General features: G+C 45.4%; 1 protein-coding gene and 2 pseudogenes across 3 annotated transcripts in view; all 3 read right to left on the reverse strand.

Annotated features, from left to right (window-relative positions):
* The window catches only part of LOC311529434 (olfactory receptor 5V1-like), a 504,463-nt pseudogene that overhangs the window by 402,809 nt on the left and 85,147 nt on the right, over window positions 1-16,507 (reverse strand). The window lies entirely within an intron of this gene.
* Window positions 1-16,507, reverse strand: part of LOC311529399 (olfactory receptor 10A7-like) — a 329,327-nt pseudogene that overhangs the window by 267,220 nt on the left and 45,600 nt on the right. The gene's annotated exons all lie outside the window — the stretch shown is intronic.
* LOC311529852 (olfactory receptor 13G1-like) lies at window positions 6,805-8,006 on the reverse strand. Its single transcript, XM_084646113.1, has one exon. It carries the CDS (start codon window positions 7,885-7,887, stop codon window positions 6,961-6,963), a length of 927 nt encoding a protein of 308 aa, XP_084502239.1. The 5' UTR covers window positions 7,888-8,006; the 3' UTR covers window positions 6,805-6,960.

Here is a 16,507-nt window from a genome sequence, read left to right on the forward strand (position 1 = left end):
CATAAGTAGTTAACACATATTTTAAGGGACCATTCAAGGTGAAGTGGCCTGTTAACACCCCTCCACTCATAGGGGGAAAGGAAGGGGGGGGGAGGGAGAAGAGTGAAAGGCAGCTGTGGGGGGGAAGTTGTTAGTGGGTTATAGATTGCTGTAATAAGCCATAAATACAGTGTTTCTATTCAGTCCATGATGTCTTAGTGTGTTTGAATTGAAGTGTTTGGGAAACTTCATTTGGATTTGTGCATACCATTTTCTATTGATAAATGATGGACTTTACATGAGTTTGTATTGCCCAGGAGGGTGCCGGGCAGTACAAGACACACATTTCTGGGGGAAAGTCTGGGACTGGGGGTTTGCCTGTATTGCCCTGGAGTGTGATTCATGAATAGCTGGTTCTAGTACTCATACAGTATAGCTAGGAGTGATTTACATGCTGGAGGCTGGGTGTGAGCAGACCAGGAGTGGTTGCTCTCACAGGGAAGCCGTGTAAAAGGCACCCCAGTTTGGAGAATTGAGGTAACAGCAGTCCAGCTAGTACCCTGAGTAATGCCACAGTGGCTTATACCTTTCAATATTCCTTTTCATTCAGATGTTGTATGTGTCACATAATTATTGGAGTTCAGTGATCATTTAGAAAGAAAACAAAATCCTTCATAGCTCCTGTACATTTGGTGAACATGGTCTGTACATTCTTTGATTATATCTAATGCCTTTCATTTCATATCCTTCTGGCCTTACAAAAGGCGCAAGATACATTCATTTGAATGAACATTGAAGGAACAAGACATTATACATGTAAGCAGTGTCAGGATGAGCTCCACCCTGACATCTGGTGGTGAGGTGTGGCAAGTTGTGGAAAAGAACTTCAGGGGCCGATCTCATTTGCATAGGCACACCCACCACGCCTAGAATGAGACCATAGCTGCCCAAATGGTCACTTTGGCTGCTGTGGGATCCCCAGTGTCTCTGTTATTGGGGCAGGAAGAATAAATTGTTATTACCCTGATTATGGGAACTGTGCTTGGAACTGTACGTGGCCTTTTGTTATGATGGAGGGATTCACCATCAACTAAGTAGCACTCGCTAGGCAAGGGTCATGGGTTCCAAAACTGTGTGAATGGAGAGAGGCTGGGGACAAGTAGTAGTACTTGGTGGCATGGGCCCCTTGGTGAGGGCCTTACATGCTGATTGCACTTCCTCCTCTCTCCACTGTGGAATATCAGAGCTAATTTTGATTTCATTAGAAGTCTAGTTATAGGCTGCTGAGCTCACTTTGGGCTGACAGTGCACCAGCACTGGGGCTCCCCTACTATAAGCTGAATTCACCTAAAAGCTGAAATCACTGAGTGTTGAGTAGTGGGGGAGCCTGAAGATATATTGTGGAGCAGTTTGCGGGACGGCTGGTGAAGCAGTTCGACGCGGAGCAGTGTGTGGATGGCAGGAGCTGCTTGTGGGCCGTGGAGCTGAGTTCGTGGGGCAGCTGAGCGAAGGAGTTCGTGGGGCGGCTGGCGGAGCGGAGCGCAGCTGAGCGAAGGAGTTTGTGGGGCGGCTGGCGGAGCGGAGCGCAGCTGAGCGAAGGAGTTCGTGGGGCGGCTGGCGGAGCGGAGCGCAGCTGAGCGAAGGAGTTCGTGGGGCGGCTGGCGGAGCGCCGCTATGGAGCTATGGGGCGGTCAGCTTCAGATCACGTAAGGTGCCTCTTACCCCCGTCCCATTTCCACCCAGGTTGGGAGGTAAAGCTCCGCCGATAAACTTTCGAACTCTAGGGCTGCCCTGACCAGGGACAGAGACTTTTGGGGCATTGGACTTTTGGGACTTTGGGTGATTTGGGGTTGCTGGACTCAAGAACCAAAGGGAAAAGGGCATGCCCCAATTTGCCTGGGGTGGGGTTGTTTTTGCTCATGGGTTGTGTTATGAATCCTGTTGGTGGTGTTTCCCCAACATAATGCCACATTGTTTCTCTCTGTTATTAAAAGACTTTTGCTACACTCAGACTATGTGCTTGCGAGAGGGGAAGTATTGCCTCTTGGAGGCGCCCAGCGGGGGTGGTATATATTTTTCCCAGGTCACTGGGTGGGGGCTCGAGCCGGTTTGCATTGTGTTATTGGAATGGAACCCCTAGATATTGAACCCGGCCCTTGTTGCTGCCAACTCTGACGGGCAGAAGGGTTACATACACATACATACAGGGCGATCTTATCTTGATAAGTTTATGAAGGGGATGGTATGAGGCGGCTGTCTACAACACTATATGGACCATCCATAACTTGCTATTACCAAATGTTTCCAATGACCAGAGATGGGACACTAAATGGGGATGTCTCTGGGTTACTACAGAGAATTCTTTCCCAGGTGTCTGCCTGGTGGGTCTTGCCCACATGCTCAGAGTCTAACTCATTATATTTAGAATCAGAAAGGAATTTCAACCTGGGTCTAATTGGCAGAGACTCTGGAGATTTTTCACCTTCCTCTGCAGCATGGGGCCTGGATCACCTGCAGGTTTAAACTCGTGTAAATGGTGGATTCTCTGTAACTTGAAGAATTTAAATCATGACTTGATGACTTCAGTAACTAGGCCAAAGGTTGGGGTCAATTACAGGAGTTGGCGGGGAAGGTTCTGTGGCTTGCAACGTGCAGGAGGTCAGACTAGATCAGGGGGTCTCAAACTGGTGTTTGGAACCCCTCAGGGGGTTGTGAGATTATTACATGGGGGGGGGGGTCGCAAGCTGTCAGCCTCCACCCCAAACCCTGCTTTGCATTCAGCATTTATAATGTTGAATATATAAAAAAGTGTTTTTAATTCCTAATGGGGGTCGCACTCAAAGGCTTGCTATGTGAAAGGGGTCACCAGTATAAAAGTTTGAGAACTACTGGACTAGATGATCATGATGGTCCCTTCTCATCCAAATGGAAAAGGCAGATGGAACTTTAGGACCACAGGATGGTAGCTAAGGATGCAGGGCTAAGGTTTTGAAAGTATCCTATGGCAGATGTTTGCTGACTTTCAATTGGACTCAAGTCATTTAGGCATTGCTGAGGATTTACCAATATACTTTCAATGGTATTTATGCTCCTAAATAACCTGTGTGCTTTCAAAAATCCCACATTTGTATCTTTCAGTGTGATAGAAACCACAGCTGGGATTTTGAAAGGGTCTTAAAAGAACTGGGCATCTAACTCCATTAGGCTCCTTTGAAAATTTCAAGTAGAACCTACCTACTATTTCTGCCTCTACTATTGTTTGTTGCTCTTGTCTGCATTGTCAGATTTCTCTCACTCTTGTTCATGTTTAGTGGGAATTTACACCATGAGTAGCTTATTGTAACTGAAGGGACATAAAGAGTAAGTTGCTACTCATTGAGTATGGCAGTAAGTAGTAAGTATTTCTTGGGTGGAGACTCTTCTTAAATGCTCCTGGAGTACAGCATCAAACTCAGTCATCAGCTCCACAATTTTAAGGAAGTTTCCATTGTTTGGCACATACAGCTGATCTGAAGTGCCACGCAGTGCTAGGTTTTGGGTAGCAAACATTCTCACAATGGCAATGAGCCTTTTCAGAACATTTTGCTGGTAGAGAGACTCTGATGCAATCTGTGGTGGCCTTTAACCTTCGTCTCATCTCAAGCTCTTTCCATCTATGGAATGCTGTGATGGGGTTGGGACTCACCACCATGGCACCTCCTGTTGGTAACTCTGGGAATTAGCTCAGTCCATGTGGAGTGCCTTCCACTGGTGGCATCCCGTCCATCTCTCACGCTCTGCTGGCATCTGGACCCACATTGCTCCCTTCTCGCAGCATCCTCTTCAGGGTACTGCCCTCCATCAGTGCCCCCTAGTCCACTCTCACCCCCTTCTGGGGTGAGTTCTTCCATTTTGCCCTGCCACCATGGCCAGCCACACCCACAAAGTCTAACCCCTTCTGGCAGGGGTCAGGTGCAGTCCACTATGGCCACTTCTAACGGCCGGGAGTAATACAAGGGGGAAGGGGGGGACCCAGGGCCTCTCTCTACTCTGGGTCCTGACCCAGGGACCCTCTGGCAGCAGCCTCCCTGCCCACCTCTCCTCCCTGGGCCGCTTCCCCTTCAGCCACTTTGCACCTCATGGGCCCTTCTATCAGGACCTGCAGCCTGGCATGTACAAGGCTGGAGTTCCCTTCTGCTCCCCTGAGCCTGCCCAGCGCTACACTGTCCCAGGTGCTGGTTTCCTCACTCAGGAAACAGACCTTCCCCTTTGAAGATCTGGGAGAGACTCTCTGCCTCTTGCCTGGGCAGCCTTTATATAGGACCTAGCCTGGCCCTGATTGGCTGCCTCTTTCTCTGTGCTGATTGGCTCCCCTCAGGCCCTCTCTGATTGGCTGCCTGTCCGTGCAGCCACTCTGGCCTACTGTAGCCTAATCTGGCCTGGGTGTGGGGCATCGCCCCACCACAAATGCTCTCTGGTGATTTGCTGCCTTCTCATGGCATGCCAGATTTCTAGCCAGATTTTTCTAGTCCTTTGTTCCTGTAGGTGGCTGAAGCATTAGACTGGAAGAGTTTGCAATAAAAACAGTATGCAGCATTCTGGGGTTTTGAGTATATAAGCCATGGCTTCTCCACTTTGCCACCATTAGGGATTTCACACCAGTAATGTGTTGGATGGAAACTTCTATTTTCATTGTCTTTTGGGAACATGAAGTTTTTCACTTGCTGTGGCCCATGCAGTACAGGGAAGTTTCTCGGGCTACTGCTCAAGTGGGTCCACAGTCCTGGATCATCTAGACTTAAGGAACTAAACTCAGCAGCAGCTGTTTCTTGGGCCTCCACCACACTCTTCTCTGATCTACACTTTTCTTCAGGAATGTGCATGGTTACATCCATTTGAGATGGAGATATGGATGCTGCAGTAGCTGCCAGGTCACCTGTACTCTCACTAATTGGAAGATCAGGCATCTCCTCACCACTCACATCCTCACTGGGGCCGGAAGGCTCACCACGAACATTTGTGTCTGTGTATCTCAGGAGAGCTCCTTCCTGCTTAGATAGAAAAGCTTCCTTTGCTTGCTTGCTTTTTCTGAATGCTGCCCCAGAGGGGCGTTTTCTTCTTTCACTCATGACTGCTGTTCTGTGCCAGCTATAGTGGCTCTCAACACTCAGTTGAAGGGGACAAATAAGCAGGCTGGTAGCAGGGCCTGAGGGAGGGAAGATATCAGCGTCTTAAGGGCCTAACTGGCTCCTACTCCTTCATTTGACGGCCTGTTCTCCTCAAGTGGGTTCATGGCAGCAGCAGGAAACAGGAAGCTCCCTGAGAAGCTGGTGTTAATCAGTCCCGGCTCCTGGGGGTACTAGAGAGGTACATGAAAGGCTCCTACTCCTCTCTCTCCCTGCAGCTCCTGCTGCTTTCTGTTATTCCCTCTCACCTTTTCTCCTGCCTGCCTGTTATGTCTCTTGTGCCCTCCTTCCTCCAGCGCAGCTCTCCACCATCTCTGTGCATCTAGAGCAGAGAGAATACATATGCACCAGCAGCAGACACAATTTTCTACACTCTGGGTTCTAGTGGCACCCCCCGCCCCCCATCTGGCACCTGAGGCAGCCGCCTCAGTTTGCCTCATTGCAAGGCCAGCTCTGTTCAGGAGGATAAATAAGTTATAGATTGTGAGATAGACAGATGGACATGTAATCCATAAGCCTTGTGCCAGTCCTCCGCACTGTACTGAAAGGTGTACACAGCCCTTGTGCACCATTACTATAAAGTCTATTGATTCGTACATCATGCTACCAAGAACAAACACAGGGTTCATTTGAAATCCTATACAAAATCTTTCATCCTCATAAACCCATCTGACATTGAGACTATCAGCCTTCATTTCTGCTCTGTAGATGTGTGATGTCATCAGCAGAGACTGAACCCCGGATTTATGGCTATTAGCCAGGATGGGCAGGGACGGTGTCCCCAGCCTCTGTTTGCCAGAAGCTGGGAATGAACAGTAGGGAATGGATCACTCGATGATTACCTGTTCATTTCCTCTGGGGCACCTGGCATTGGCCACCTTTGGTCTGACCCAGTGTGGCCATTCTTATGTTCTTACGGAATTGAAAACATTATCCTCTCTTGACTGAGCCAGAAGAATGGTCACATGAGTTGAGAGGTAGACTCATAAATGTAATTCAGCCACTAGAGGGGGATAAAGAGCTGCATAATGTTGGTGTGGTCTACAGCTGTCTTTTCTAACCATCATTTTATGTGGGGAGACAGTTAGCTGGGAAATCAGAAGAATGAACAGTGTTTGTGTCAATGATTGCACAGTCAATAATCAGGCTTAATCCCCACAAATAGTACCTTTGATGCTTAAAAGCATTTTACAAACATTATCTATTTAAATCATCCAATTGCAACACCACTGTAAGGTCTAGTTGCAAACCTAAAATATACAGCAGGAAGGAAGTGTGCCTTTATTTCTGAAGCCCAGTTGCATGCACTGAAATTAACCAGGCAGAGTAGACAATCCTCTGATAAAGAAATGAAATTATAAGACTTCAGAATTATAGGTAAGTGTATTTTCCCCTATTTTACAGCTGGGAAAATTTAGTGACAAAGAAGGAAAGTGACTTGAGCAAAGCTACAAAACAAGTGGTTGTATTTAATGGCTTTTATATCACATGTCTGAAACATTTGAGATAGTTTATAACAGTAATTTTTCTTTCTTTCTTTCTTTCTTTCTTTCTTTCTTTCTTTCTTTCTTTCTTTCTTTCTTTCTTTCTTTCTTTCTTTCTTTCTTTCTTTCTTTCTTCTGTAACATAGTTTCAACTGGTTCCAAAACTTTCAGCCATTTAGAAAATCAACATTTGACCAGTTAGAAAGTCCTTCATGAAAACATGCACCTTGCATCTTTTTCTAAGGTTCGTTCTGAGTTCCATTTCCACAGGAAAGCAAACACCAGAGCTCCAGGCTTGCGAAGGAATCAGTCAAGGTTTGTCCCATCGTGACCTATTTCCCAGGGTATGGAAGCATTTTCTTGATTGCCATCTTGACATCTTTATTCCTTAGGGTGTAGACTATAGGATTGAGAGTTGGCGTCACCAGGGTATACAAGGTGGCTATCATCTTGTCCCTGTCAAAGGAGTAGCTAGAGGCTGGCCGAATGTAGGTGTAGATGACAGTGGAGTAATAAAGAGACACCACAATGAGGTGGGAGGAGCAGGTGGAGAAGGCTTTTCTCTTCCCTTCAGCCGTTTTGATCCTCAAGATGGCCCTGACAATGAAGTAATAAGAGACACATGTCAACAGGAAGTCCCCCATAGCTAGGAAAATGTCCGCCATGAAGACCATGACCTCATTTAAATGCACTGAGGTGCAGGAGAGAGCCAGCAGTGATGGGATTTCACAGAAAAAGTGGTTGATAACGTTGGGCCCGCAGAAGCTCAGCCGCAACACGAGGCCAGTGTGCACCCATGAATTGACCACAGCAATGACTATCACTAGGGCAGACAGGCCCACACTTACGGTCTTGTTCATCATGATGCTGTAACGCAAAGGGTGGCAAATGGCTGCATAGCGATCGTAAGCCATGACGGTGAAGAGTACCATCTCAGCCCCCAGAGACCATGTGAAGAAGTAGAGCTGGGCCATGCACCTAGGGTAAGAGATAGATTTACTGACAACCACGAGATTCCCCAGCATCCTGGGGATGATGGTGGAGGTGCAGATGATGTCCACCACAGCCAAGTGGAGGAGGAAAAAGTACATGGGCCTGTGGAGCTTGGAACTGGAAAGGATGGCAGCAATGATTACTAAGTTGCCCAGCAGGGCAATGATGTAGATGGAGAGGAATAGGATGAAGAGTGGAACCTGGAGTTGGGGTTTACTGGAGAGTCCCAGAATGATGAATGTGGTCACGATGCTTTGGTTCTTCATTCCTGGAGCTCCAGAGATTGTTGCGGATGAAGGCAAAAGCTTCTGAAACGTCTCTAGGACTTGCACTGGACAACTCAGGCTGAGATATTCAAAGGTTCCTATGGGGTTTAGATGCCCAATTTTCATCTAAATCCCTAGATGCAGAGTTGGGTGGAAAACAGAATTTCCATTCCATGGGAAATACCAATATTTTGGCATTTGTTTTCATCCTGAATTGGGATAAAAAATTGAAATTAATTTTTCTTTATTCATTTTGTGAAAAGTTCTGAAAATTGTCAATTTTAACCTCTCTCTGTATATGCCTGAAAAAAAATATTGACATATCAAATTTTATTCTGAATCAACCTTTTTTTCCCTCCAAAGGATATGAAGATGACACACAAACTAAAATTTTTGTTCATAAATCAGCATGGTGATTCAAAATTTTGATTTTGAATCAACATTCCAAAACAAAAGTTTAACTTTGTTTCAAAATTTTGATTCTAAATTAAATTTAATATTTCATGGAAAATTTCTTGAAAATCCAATCAAAATTTTCAATTTTAACTAGGGCTGTCAATTAATCAGTTAAATCATGTGATTAAATCAAACACAAATTAACTTGATTAAAAATTAATCTTGATTAATTGCAGTTTTAATTGCACTGTTGAACAATAATAGAATACCAATTTAAATTTAATACAAATATTTTTTATATTTTACTACATTTTCAGATATATTGTTTTCAATTACAACACATAATACAAGGTATACAGTGCTCACTTTATATTATTTTTATTACAAATATCTGCACTATAAAAAAGAACCAAAAAATAGTATTTTTTAATTCTCCTCATACAAGTACTGTAGTGCAATCTCTTTATCGTGAAAGTGCAACTTACAAATGTAGATTTCTTTAATTGCACTCAAAACCAAAACAATGTAAAACTTTAGAGCCTTCAAGTCCACTCAGCCCTACTTCTTGTTCAGCCAATGGTGAACACAAACAAGTTTATTCACATTTACAGGTGATAATGCTGCCTGCTTCTTATTTACAATGTCATCTGAAAGTGAGAACAGGCATTCCCATGGCACTTTTGTAGCTGGCATTGCAAGGTATTTAAGTGCCAGATATGCAAAACATTCATATGCCCCTTCATGATTTGACCACCATTCCAGAGGACATGCTTCCATGCTGATGATGCTCGTTAAAAAAAAATAATGCATTAATTAATTTTGTGACTGAACTCCTTGGGGGAGAATTGTATGTCTCCTGCTCCATGGTTTTACCTGCATTCTGCCACCTGTTTTTTGTTATGGCAATCTCGATTTCAGAACACTTTCATTGCAGATTTAACAAAATGCAAAGACGATACCAATGTGAGATTTCTAAAGATAGCTACAGCTCTCAACCCAAGGTTTAAGAATCTCAAGTGCCTTCCAAAATCTGAGAGGGACAAAGTATGGAACATGCTGTAAGAACATGCAACACTCCAATTTGGAAACTACAGAACCCAAACCACCAAAAATAAAATCAATCTTCTGCTCATGGTATCTAACTCAGATGATTAAAATGAATGTTCATCAGTCCGCACTGCTTTGGATCATTATTGAGCAGAACCTGTCATCAGCAATATATACATTGACATATTTTTTGTTCCTCAGGTTTTGGAAAAAAACACAATTTTTATTGATTTTTTGTGTGAAGAAAAATAAATTATTGAATTTTTGGGGTATTGGGTTTTTTCCCCCACCCTCCCCCATTTTCCATAGAAAAAATGGAGATCAAAATTGTTCTCTTTGTCAAATCAAAACAAAAGCAAAAGATCCCCCCAAACATTTGCTTTTTCCAAATAAAAAGTGTCAAACTCCAGTACCTTAATTGTTGGTCAGCGGGATCCAAACTCTTGACTTTTTCAGTCAGCGCCAGTTACCCTCTGAACTAACAGGATGGCTCCTTCAACTGCTACTTGTAGCAGACTCATCTCTTGGAGGCCAGCCACTGTAGGAGAACTCATAACACACAATGAACAGTGGGCTGCATAATCCCTTAAAGGGTTTTTAAAGTGTGGTTCTGTTCTGGAAAATGATTTGTTAATAATGCCAGTCATTATAATAAAAAGCTAGGGGACAGATCCCCAATTCATGTAAATTAGAATATCTCCATTAAAATAATTGAAGCTACTGTATTTTACACAACATGAGGATCTGAGCCAAAAAAATTTCAACCATAGCAAATCAAACGGGATATTTTCCACTCCTGTCCTTCAAAAATCTAAAGGTTAGTGCTGTTTGTATTTCCCTCTTCATACATGCATCGTACATGGGGCACATGTAAAACGTTCTAGCAGACTTCTTCATTCTAAGCACATAGAATAGCTGTGGAAACTATAATATCTCTAAACTGGAATCAATATTGTGTGTCTGTCCATTTTACCACATGCACTGCAATGAAGGCAATTTGATTTCATTTCAGATTTCAGACATTTGGAGCTTCATGAATTCAATGTTACATCTATCTATCTATCTATCTATCTATCTACATTGAAACTCACCAACAGGGAAAATATGATTTTCAAATGTAAAGCAGAAATATTCTTCTACATAGCAGTCTGGCTGTCTCAGTACAGTACCTGGCAAAGCAGATCTCAGTCAATTTCTGAGTGGAATCAAAATAAGAAAAAAGGAGGCAGTTTGAATTAATTTAGTACTATATAATGGGGCGAAATGTGTTCTAATGGCAAAATAATGGCAAAATTTGAGTAGCACATTTGGCTCAATTCCTTGCTTATCAACGGATTAAGTAGCTGAGACATTTGGCAATCATGTAAATTCTCACATACCAGTTCTGGTTGCTGCTCCTCTTCTCCAATGTCAAGTGTGTTGTTAGAGGAAGATTCTATGTAGTAATCCTGTGAAATTATGGATTAGATTAATAATAATAATTATTAATAGGAGTAATTCCAGTTTTAGCACAGTCTGCACATCTCTAATGTATTCCTTATGCCAATCATAGTTCATCTACAGAGTGCATAAGAGTGGTTAGGCTAAGATGAGTTTTCAGCCTAATATACAGATCGCCATGGGGATATGTTTCCCATAATTACTCCAATGCAGGCCCTTTAGGAAAAACAAATACATATATAAATAAATGTCTCTTTTGATTGGGTGATAGTAAAAAGATGATCCAATGTTATTTAAATGTTCAGCATGTATTTTGGTTGGTGATATCATTCTTTAAAATTATATCTGTTAATAATCATTAGCATTTAGAGAGGGCTTTTCATCCATAGATCTCCAACAGCCTTGTTAAGGATGATCAGTGTCATTAAGCCAATTTTATTGATAGGGAAACTAATGCACACAGAGACTTGAAAGGCCAGTGAAGGAATGAGACCTAGAACAAGATCTGATGATTCTTAGGTCAGGGGTTAGTGCCCTATTCACTGGACCACGCTGCCTTCCACTGTTAGGCCAAAATCTCAATTTTTTGAAATCACCCACTAATGTTAGGTGTCTATATTTAGAGTGAAGAACTGACAAACTCATAGGGCTGGATTGTTCCAAGATCCACAAACCCTACTGCTCCCACTGATTTCAAGTTGTACTTAGCTCTGCTGAAACACAGGCTCTAGGTAGCTCAAGACAGTTACTGAAAAAACGTACCATGCTAAATTGAAACCTGATTCTGTGTGATGCTGCGTGCCATGGTGTACACTCAGCAAAATATTGCTCTAGACTTGTTTGTGTCTCAGTGATTCTGTCGGTAAAGTGAACAAGATAACAGGGTACACCTTCTTTTCTAAAGTCTCTGGAGATCTGGGGAAGAAGATGTTTCAATGTCCTCAGGAATGGTGTTAAAACAGTGTGGATGGCAGATTTAGGTTCTGCAGAGTGTAGGTTATCATGACGATTATTAATTAGAATCATCAATATCTTGCCCTTTTGGTTAAAGGAAACTCTCCCAAAGAAGCCCTGTGAATGCTGTCTGAATAAATCTGTAGACAGTTTAGAACAGACAGTGAGCTGCCCCTTTCTTCTCAATTATGTGTTCACTCTGAAACTTAATGTTGTTGGTTTAAATACCAGTGAGGCTGATGATTTAACCATGAATCACTTTTAGGGTATGCCTACACTATGGAATAAGGTCAAATTTATAGAAGTCGGTTTTTTAGAAATCGGTTTTATATATTCGAGTGTGTGTGTCCCCACAGAAAATGCTCTAAGTGCATTAAGTGCATTAACTCGGCGGAGTGCTTCCACAGTACCGAGGCTAGAGTCGACTTCCGGAGCGTTGCACTCTGGGTAGCTATCCCACAGTTCCCACAGTCTCCGCTGCCCATTGGAATTCTGGGTTGAGATCCCAATGCCTGATGGGGCTAAAACATTGTCGCGGGTGGTTCTGGGTACATATCGTCAGGCCCCCGTTCCCTCCCTCCCTACGTGAAAGCAAGGGCAGACAATCGTTTCGCGCCTTTTTTCCTGAGTTACCTGTGCAGACGCCATACCACTGCAAGCATGGAGCCCGCTCAGGTAACCGTCACCCTATGTCTCCTGGGTGCTGGCAGACGCGGTACGGCATTGCTACACAGTAGTAGCAACCCCTTGCCTTGTGGCAGCAGACTGTACAGTACGACTGGTAGCCGTCATCGTCATGTCCGAGGTGCTCCTGGCCACGTCGGCTGGGAGCGCCTGGGCAGACATGGGCGCAGGGACTAAATTTGGAGTGACTTGACCAGGTCATTCTCTTTAGTCCTGCAGTCAGTCCTATTGAACCGTCTTATGGTGAGCGGGCAGGCGATACGGACTGCTAGCAGTCGTACTGTACCATCTTCTGCCAGGCAGGCAAGAGATGAGGATTGCTAGTAGTCGTATTGTACCATCTTCTGTCAGGCAGGCAAGAGATGAGGATGGCTAGCAGTCGTACTGTACCATCTTCTGCCGAGCAGCCATGAGATGTGGATGGCATGCAGTCCTTCTGCACCGTCTGCTGCCAGCCAAAGATGTAAAAGATAGAAGGAGTGGGTCAAAACAAGAAATAGACCAGATTTGTTTTGTACTCATTTGCCTCCTCCCCTGTCTAGGGGACTCATTCCTCTAGGTCACACTGCAGTCACTCACAGAGAAGGTGCAGCGAGGTAAATCTAGCCATGTATCAATCAGAGGCCAGGCTAACCTCCTTGTTCCAATAAGAACAATAACTTAGGTACACCATTTCTTATTGGAACCCTCCGTGAAGTCCTGCCTGAAATACTCCTTGATGTACAGGCACCCCCTTTGTTGATTTTAGCTCCCTGAAGCCAACCCTGTAAGCCGTGTCGTCAGTCGCCCCTCCCTCCGTCAGAGCAACGGCAGACAATCGTTCCGCACCTTTTTTCTGTGCGGACTCCATACCAAGGCAAGCATGGAGGCCGCTCAGCTCACTTTGGCAATTAGGAGCACATTAAACACCACACGCATTATCCAGCAGTATATGCAGCACCAGAACCTGGCAAAGCGATACCGGGCGAGGAGGCGACGTCAGCGCAGTCACGTGAGTGATCAGGACATGGACACAGATTTCTCTGAAAGCATGGGCCCTGCCAATGCATGCATCATGGTGCTAATGGGGCAGGTTCATGCTGTGGAACGCCAATTCTGGGCTCGGGAAACAAGCACAGACTGGTGGGACCGCATAGTGTTGCAGGTCTGGGACGATTCCCAGTGGATGCGAAACTTTCGCATGCGTAAGGGCACTTTCATGGAACTTTATGACTTGCTTTCCCCTGCCCTGAGGTGCATGAATACCAAGATGAGAGCAGCCCTCACAGTTGAGAAGCGAGTGGCGATAGCCCTGTGGAAGCTTGCAACGCCAGACAGCTACCGGTCAGTTGGGAATCAATTTGGAGTGGGCAAATCTACTGTGGGGGCTGCTGTGATGCAAGCAGCCCACGCAATCAAAGATCTGCTGATATCAAGGGTAGTGACCCTGGGAAATGTGCAGGTCATAGTGGATGGCTTTGCTGCAATGGGATTCCCTAACTGTGGTGGGGCTATAGACGGAACCCATATCCCTATCTTGGCACCGGAGCACCAAGCCGCCGAGTACATAAACCGCAAGGGGTACTTTTCGATAGTGCTGCAAGCTCTGGTGGATCACAAGGGACGTTTCACCAACATAGAATCACAGAATCACAGAATATCAGGGTTGGAAGGGACCCCTGAAGGTCATCTAGTCCAACCCTCTGCTCAAAGCAGGACCGATCCCCAATTAAATCATCCCAGCCAGGGCTTTGTCAAGCCTGACCTTAAAAACCTCTAAGGAAGGAGATTCTACCACCTCCCTAGGTAACGCATTCCAGTGTTTCACCACCCTCTTAGTGAAAAAGTTTTTCCTAATATCCAATCTAAACCTCCCCCACTGCAACTTGAGACCATTACTCCTCGTTCTGTCATCTGCTACCATTGAGAACAGTCTAGAGCCATCCTCTTTGGAACCCCCTTTCAGGTAGTTGAAAGCAGCTATCAAATCCCCCCTCATTCTTCTCTTCTCCAGGCTAAACAATCCCAGCTCCCTCAGCCTCTCCTCAACGTGGGATGGCCGGGAAAGGTGCATGATGCTCGCATCTTCAGGAACTCTGGTCTGTTTCAAAAGCTGCAGGAAGGGACTTTATTCTCAGACCAGAAAATAACTGTTGGGGATGTTGAAATGCCTATAGTTATCCTTGGGGACCCAGCCTACCCCTTAATGCCATGGCTCATGAAGCCGTACACAGGCAGCCTGGACAATAGTCAGGAGCTGTTCAACTACAGGCTGAACAAGTGCAGCATGGTGGTAGAATGTGCATTTGGACGTTTAAAGGCGCGCTGGCGCAGTTTACTGACTCGCTTAGACCTCAGCGAAACCAATATTCCCACTGTTATTACTGCTTGCTGTGTGCTCCACAATATCTGTGAGAGTAAGGGGGAGACGTTTATGGCGGGGTGGGAGGTTGAGGCAAATCGCCTGGCTGCTGGTTATGCGCAGCCAGACACCAGGGCGGTTAGAAGAGGACAGGAGGGTGCGGTACGCATCAGAGAAGCTTTGAAAACCAGTTTCATGACTGGCCAGGCTACGGTGTGAAAGTTCTGTTTGTTTCTCCTTGATGAAACCCCCCACCCCTTGGTTCACTCTACTTCCCTGTAAGCTAACCACCCGCCCCTCCTCCCTTCAATCACTGCTTGCAGAGGCAATAAAGTCATTGTTGCTTCACATTCATGCATTCTTTATTCATTCATCACACAAATAGGGGGGTGACTACCAAGGTAGCCCAGGAGGGGTGGTGGAGGAGGGAAGGAAAATGCCACACAGCACTTTAAGCACAGCACTTTAAAAGTTTACAACTTTAAAATTTATTGAATGACAGCCTTCTTTTTTTGGGGCAATCCTCTGTGGTGGAGTGGCTGGTTGGCCGGAGGCCCCCCCACCGCATTCTTGGGCATCTGGGTGTGGAGGCTATGGAACTTGGGGAGGAGGGCGGTTGGTTACAGAGGGGCTGCAGTGGCAGTCTGTGCTCCAGCTGCCTTTGCTGCAGCTCAACCATACACTGGAGCATACTGGTTTGGTCCTGCAGCAGCCTCAGCATTGAATCCTGCCTCCTCTCATCATGCTGCCGCCACATTTGAGCTTCAGCCCTGTCTTCAGCCCGCCACTTACTCTCTTCAGCCCACCACTTACTCTCTTCAATCCGCCACCTCTCCTCCCGGTCATTTTGTGCTTTCCTGCACTCTGACATTATTTGCCTCCACGCATTCGTCTGTGCTCTGTCAGTGTGGGAGGACAGCATGAGCTCGGAGAACATTTCATCGCGAGTGCGTTTTTTTTTCTTTCTAAGCTTCACTAGCCTCTGGGAAGGAGAAGATCCTGTGATCATTGAAACACATGCAGCTGGTGGAGAAAAAAAAGGGACAGCGGTATTTAAAAAGACACATTTTATAAAACAGTGGCTACACTCTTTCAGGGTAAACCTTGCTGTTAACATTACATACATAGCACATGTGCTTTCGTTACAAGGTCGCATTTTGCCTCCTCCCACCGCGTGACTACCCCCTCAACCTTCCCCCCTCCCTGTGGCTAACAGCAGGGAACATTTCTGTTTAGCCACAGGCAAACAGCCCAGCAGGAATGGGCTCCTCTGAGTGTCCCCTGAAGAAAAGCACTCTATTTCAACCAGGTGACCATGAATTATATCTCACTCTCCTGAGGATAACACAGAGAGATAAAGAACGGATGTTGTTTGAATGCCAGCAAACATACACTGCAATGCTTTGTTGTACAATGATTCCCGAGTACATGTTACTGGCCTGGAGTGGTAAAGTGTCCTACCATGAAGGACGCAATAAGGCTGCACTCCCCAGAAACCTTTTGCAAAGTCTTTAGGACTACATCTAGGAGAACCGCAAATGCTAGGGCAAAGTAATCCTTTCACATGCTTGCTTTTAAACCATGTATAGTATTTTAAAATGTACACTCACCAGAGGTCCCTTCTCCGCCTGCTGGGTCCAGGAGGCAGCCTTGGGTGGGTTCGGGGGGTACTGGCTCTAGGTCTAGGGTGAGAAACAGTTCCTGGCTGTCGGGAAAACCGGTTTCTCCGCTTGCTTGCTGTGAGCTATCTACAACCTC

This window comes from Lepidochelys olivacea (genome assembly GCF_965140295.1).
Source record: "Lepidochelys olivacea isolate rLepOli2 genome assembly, chromosome: 13".
NCBI classification, from domain to species: domain Eukaryota; kingdom Metazoa; phylum Chordata; order Testudines; family Cheloniidae; genus Lepidochelys; species Lepidochelys olivacea.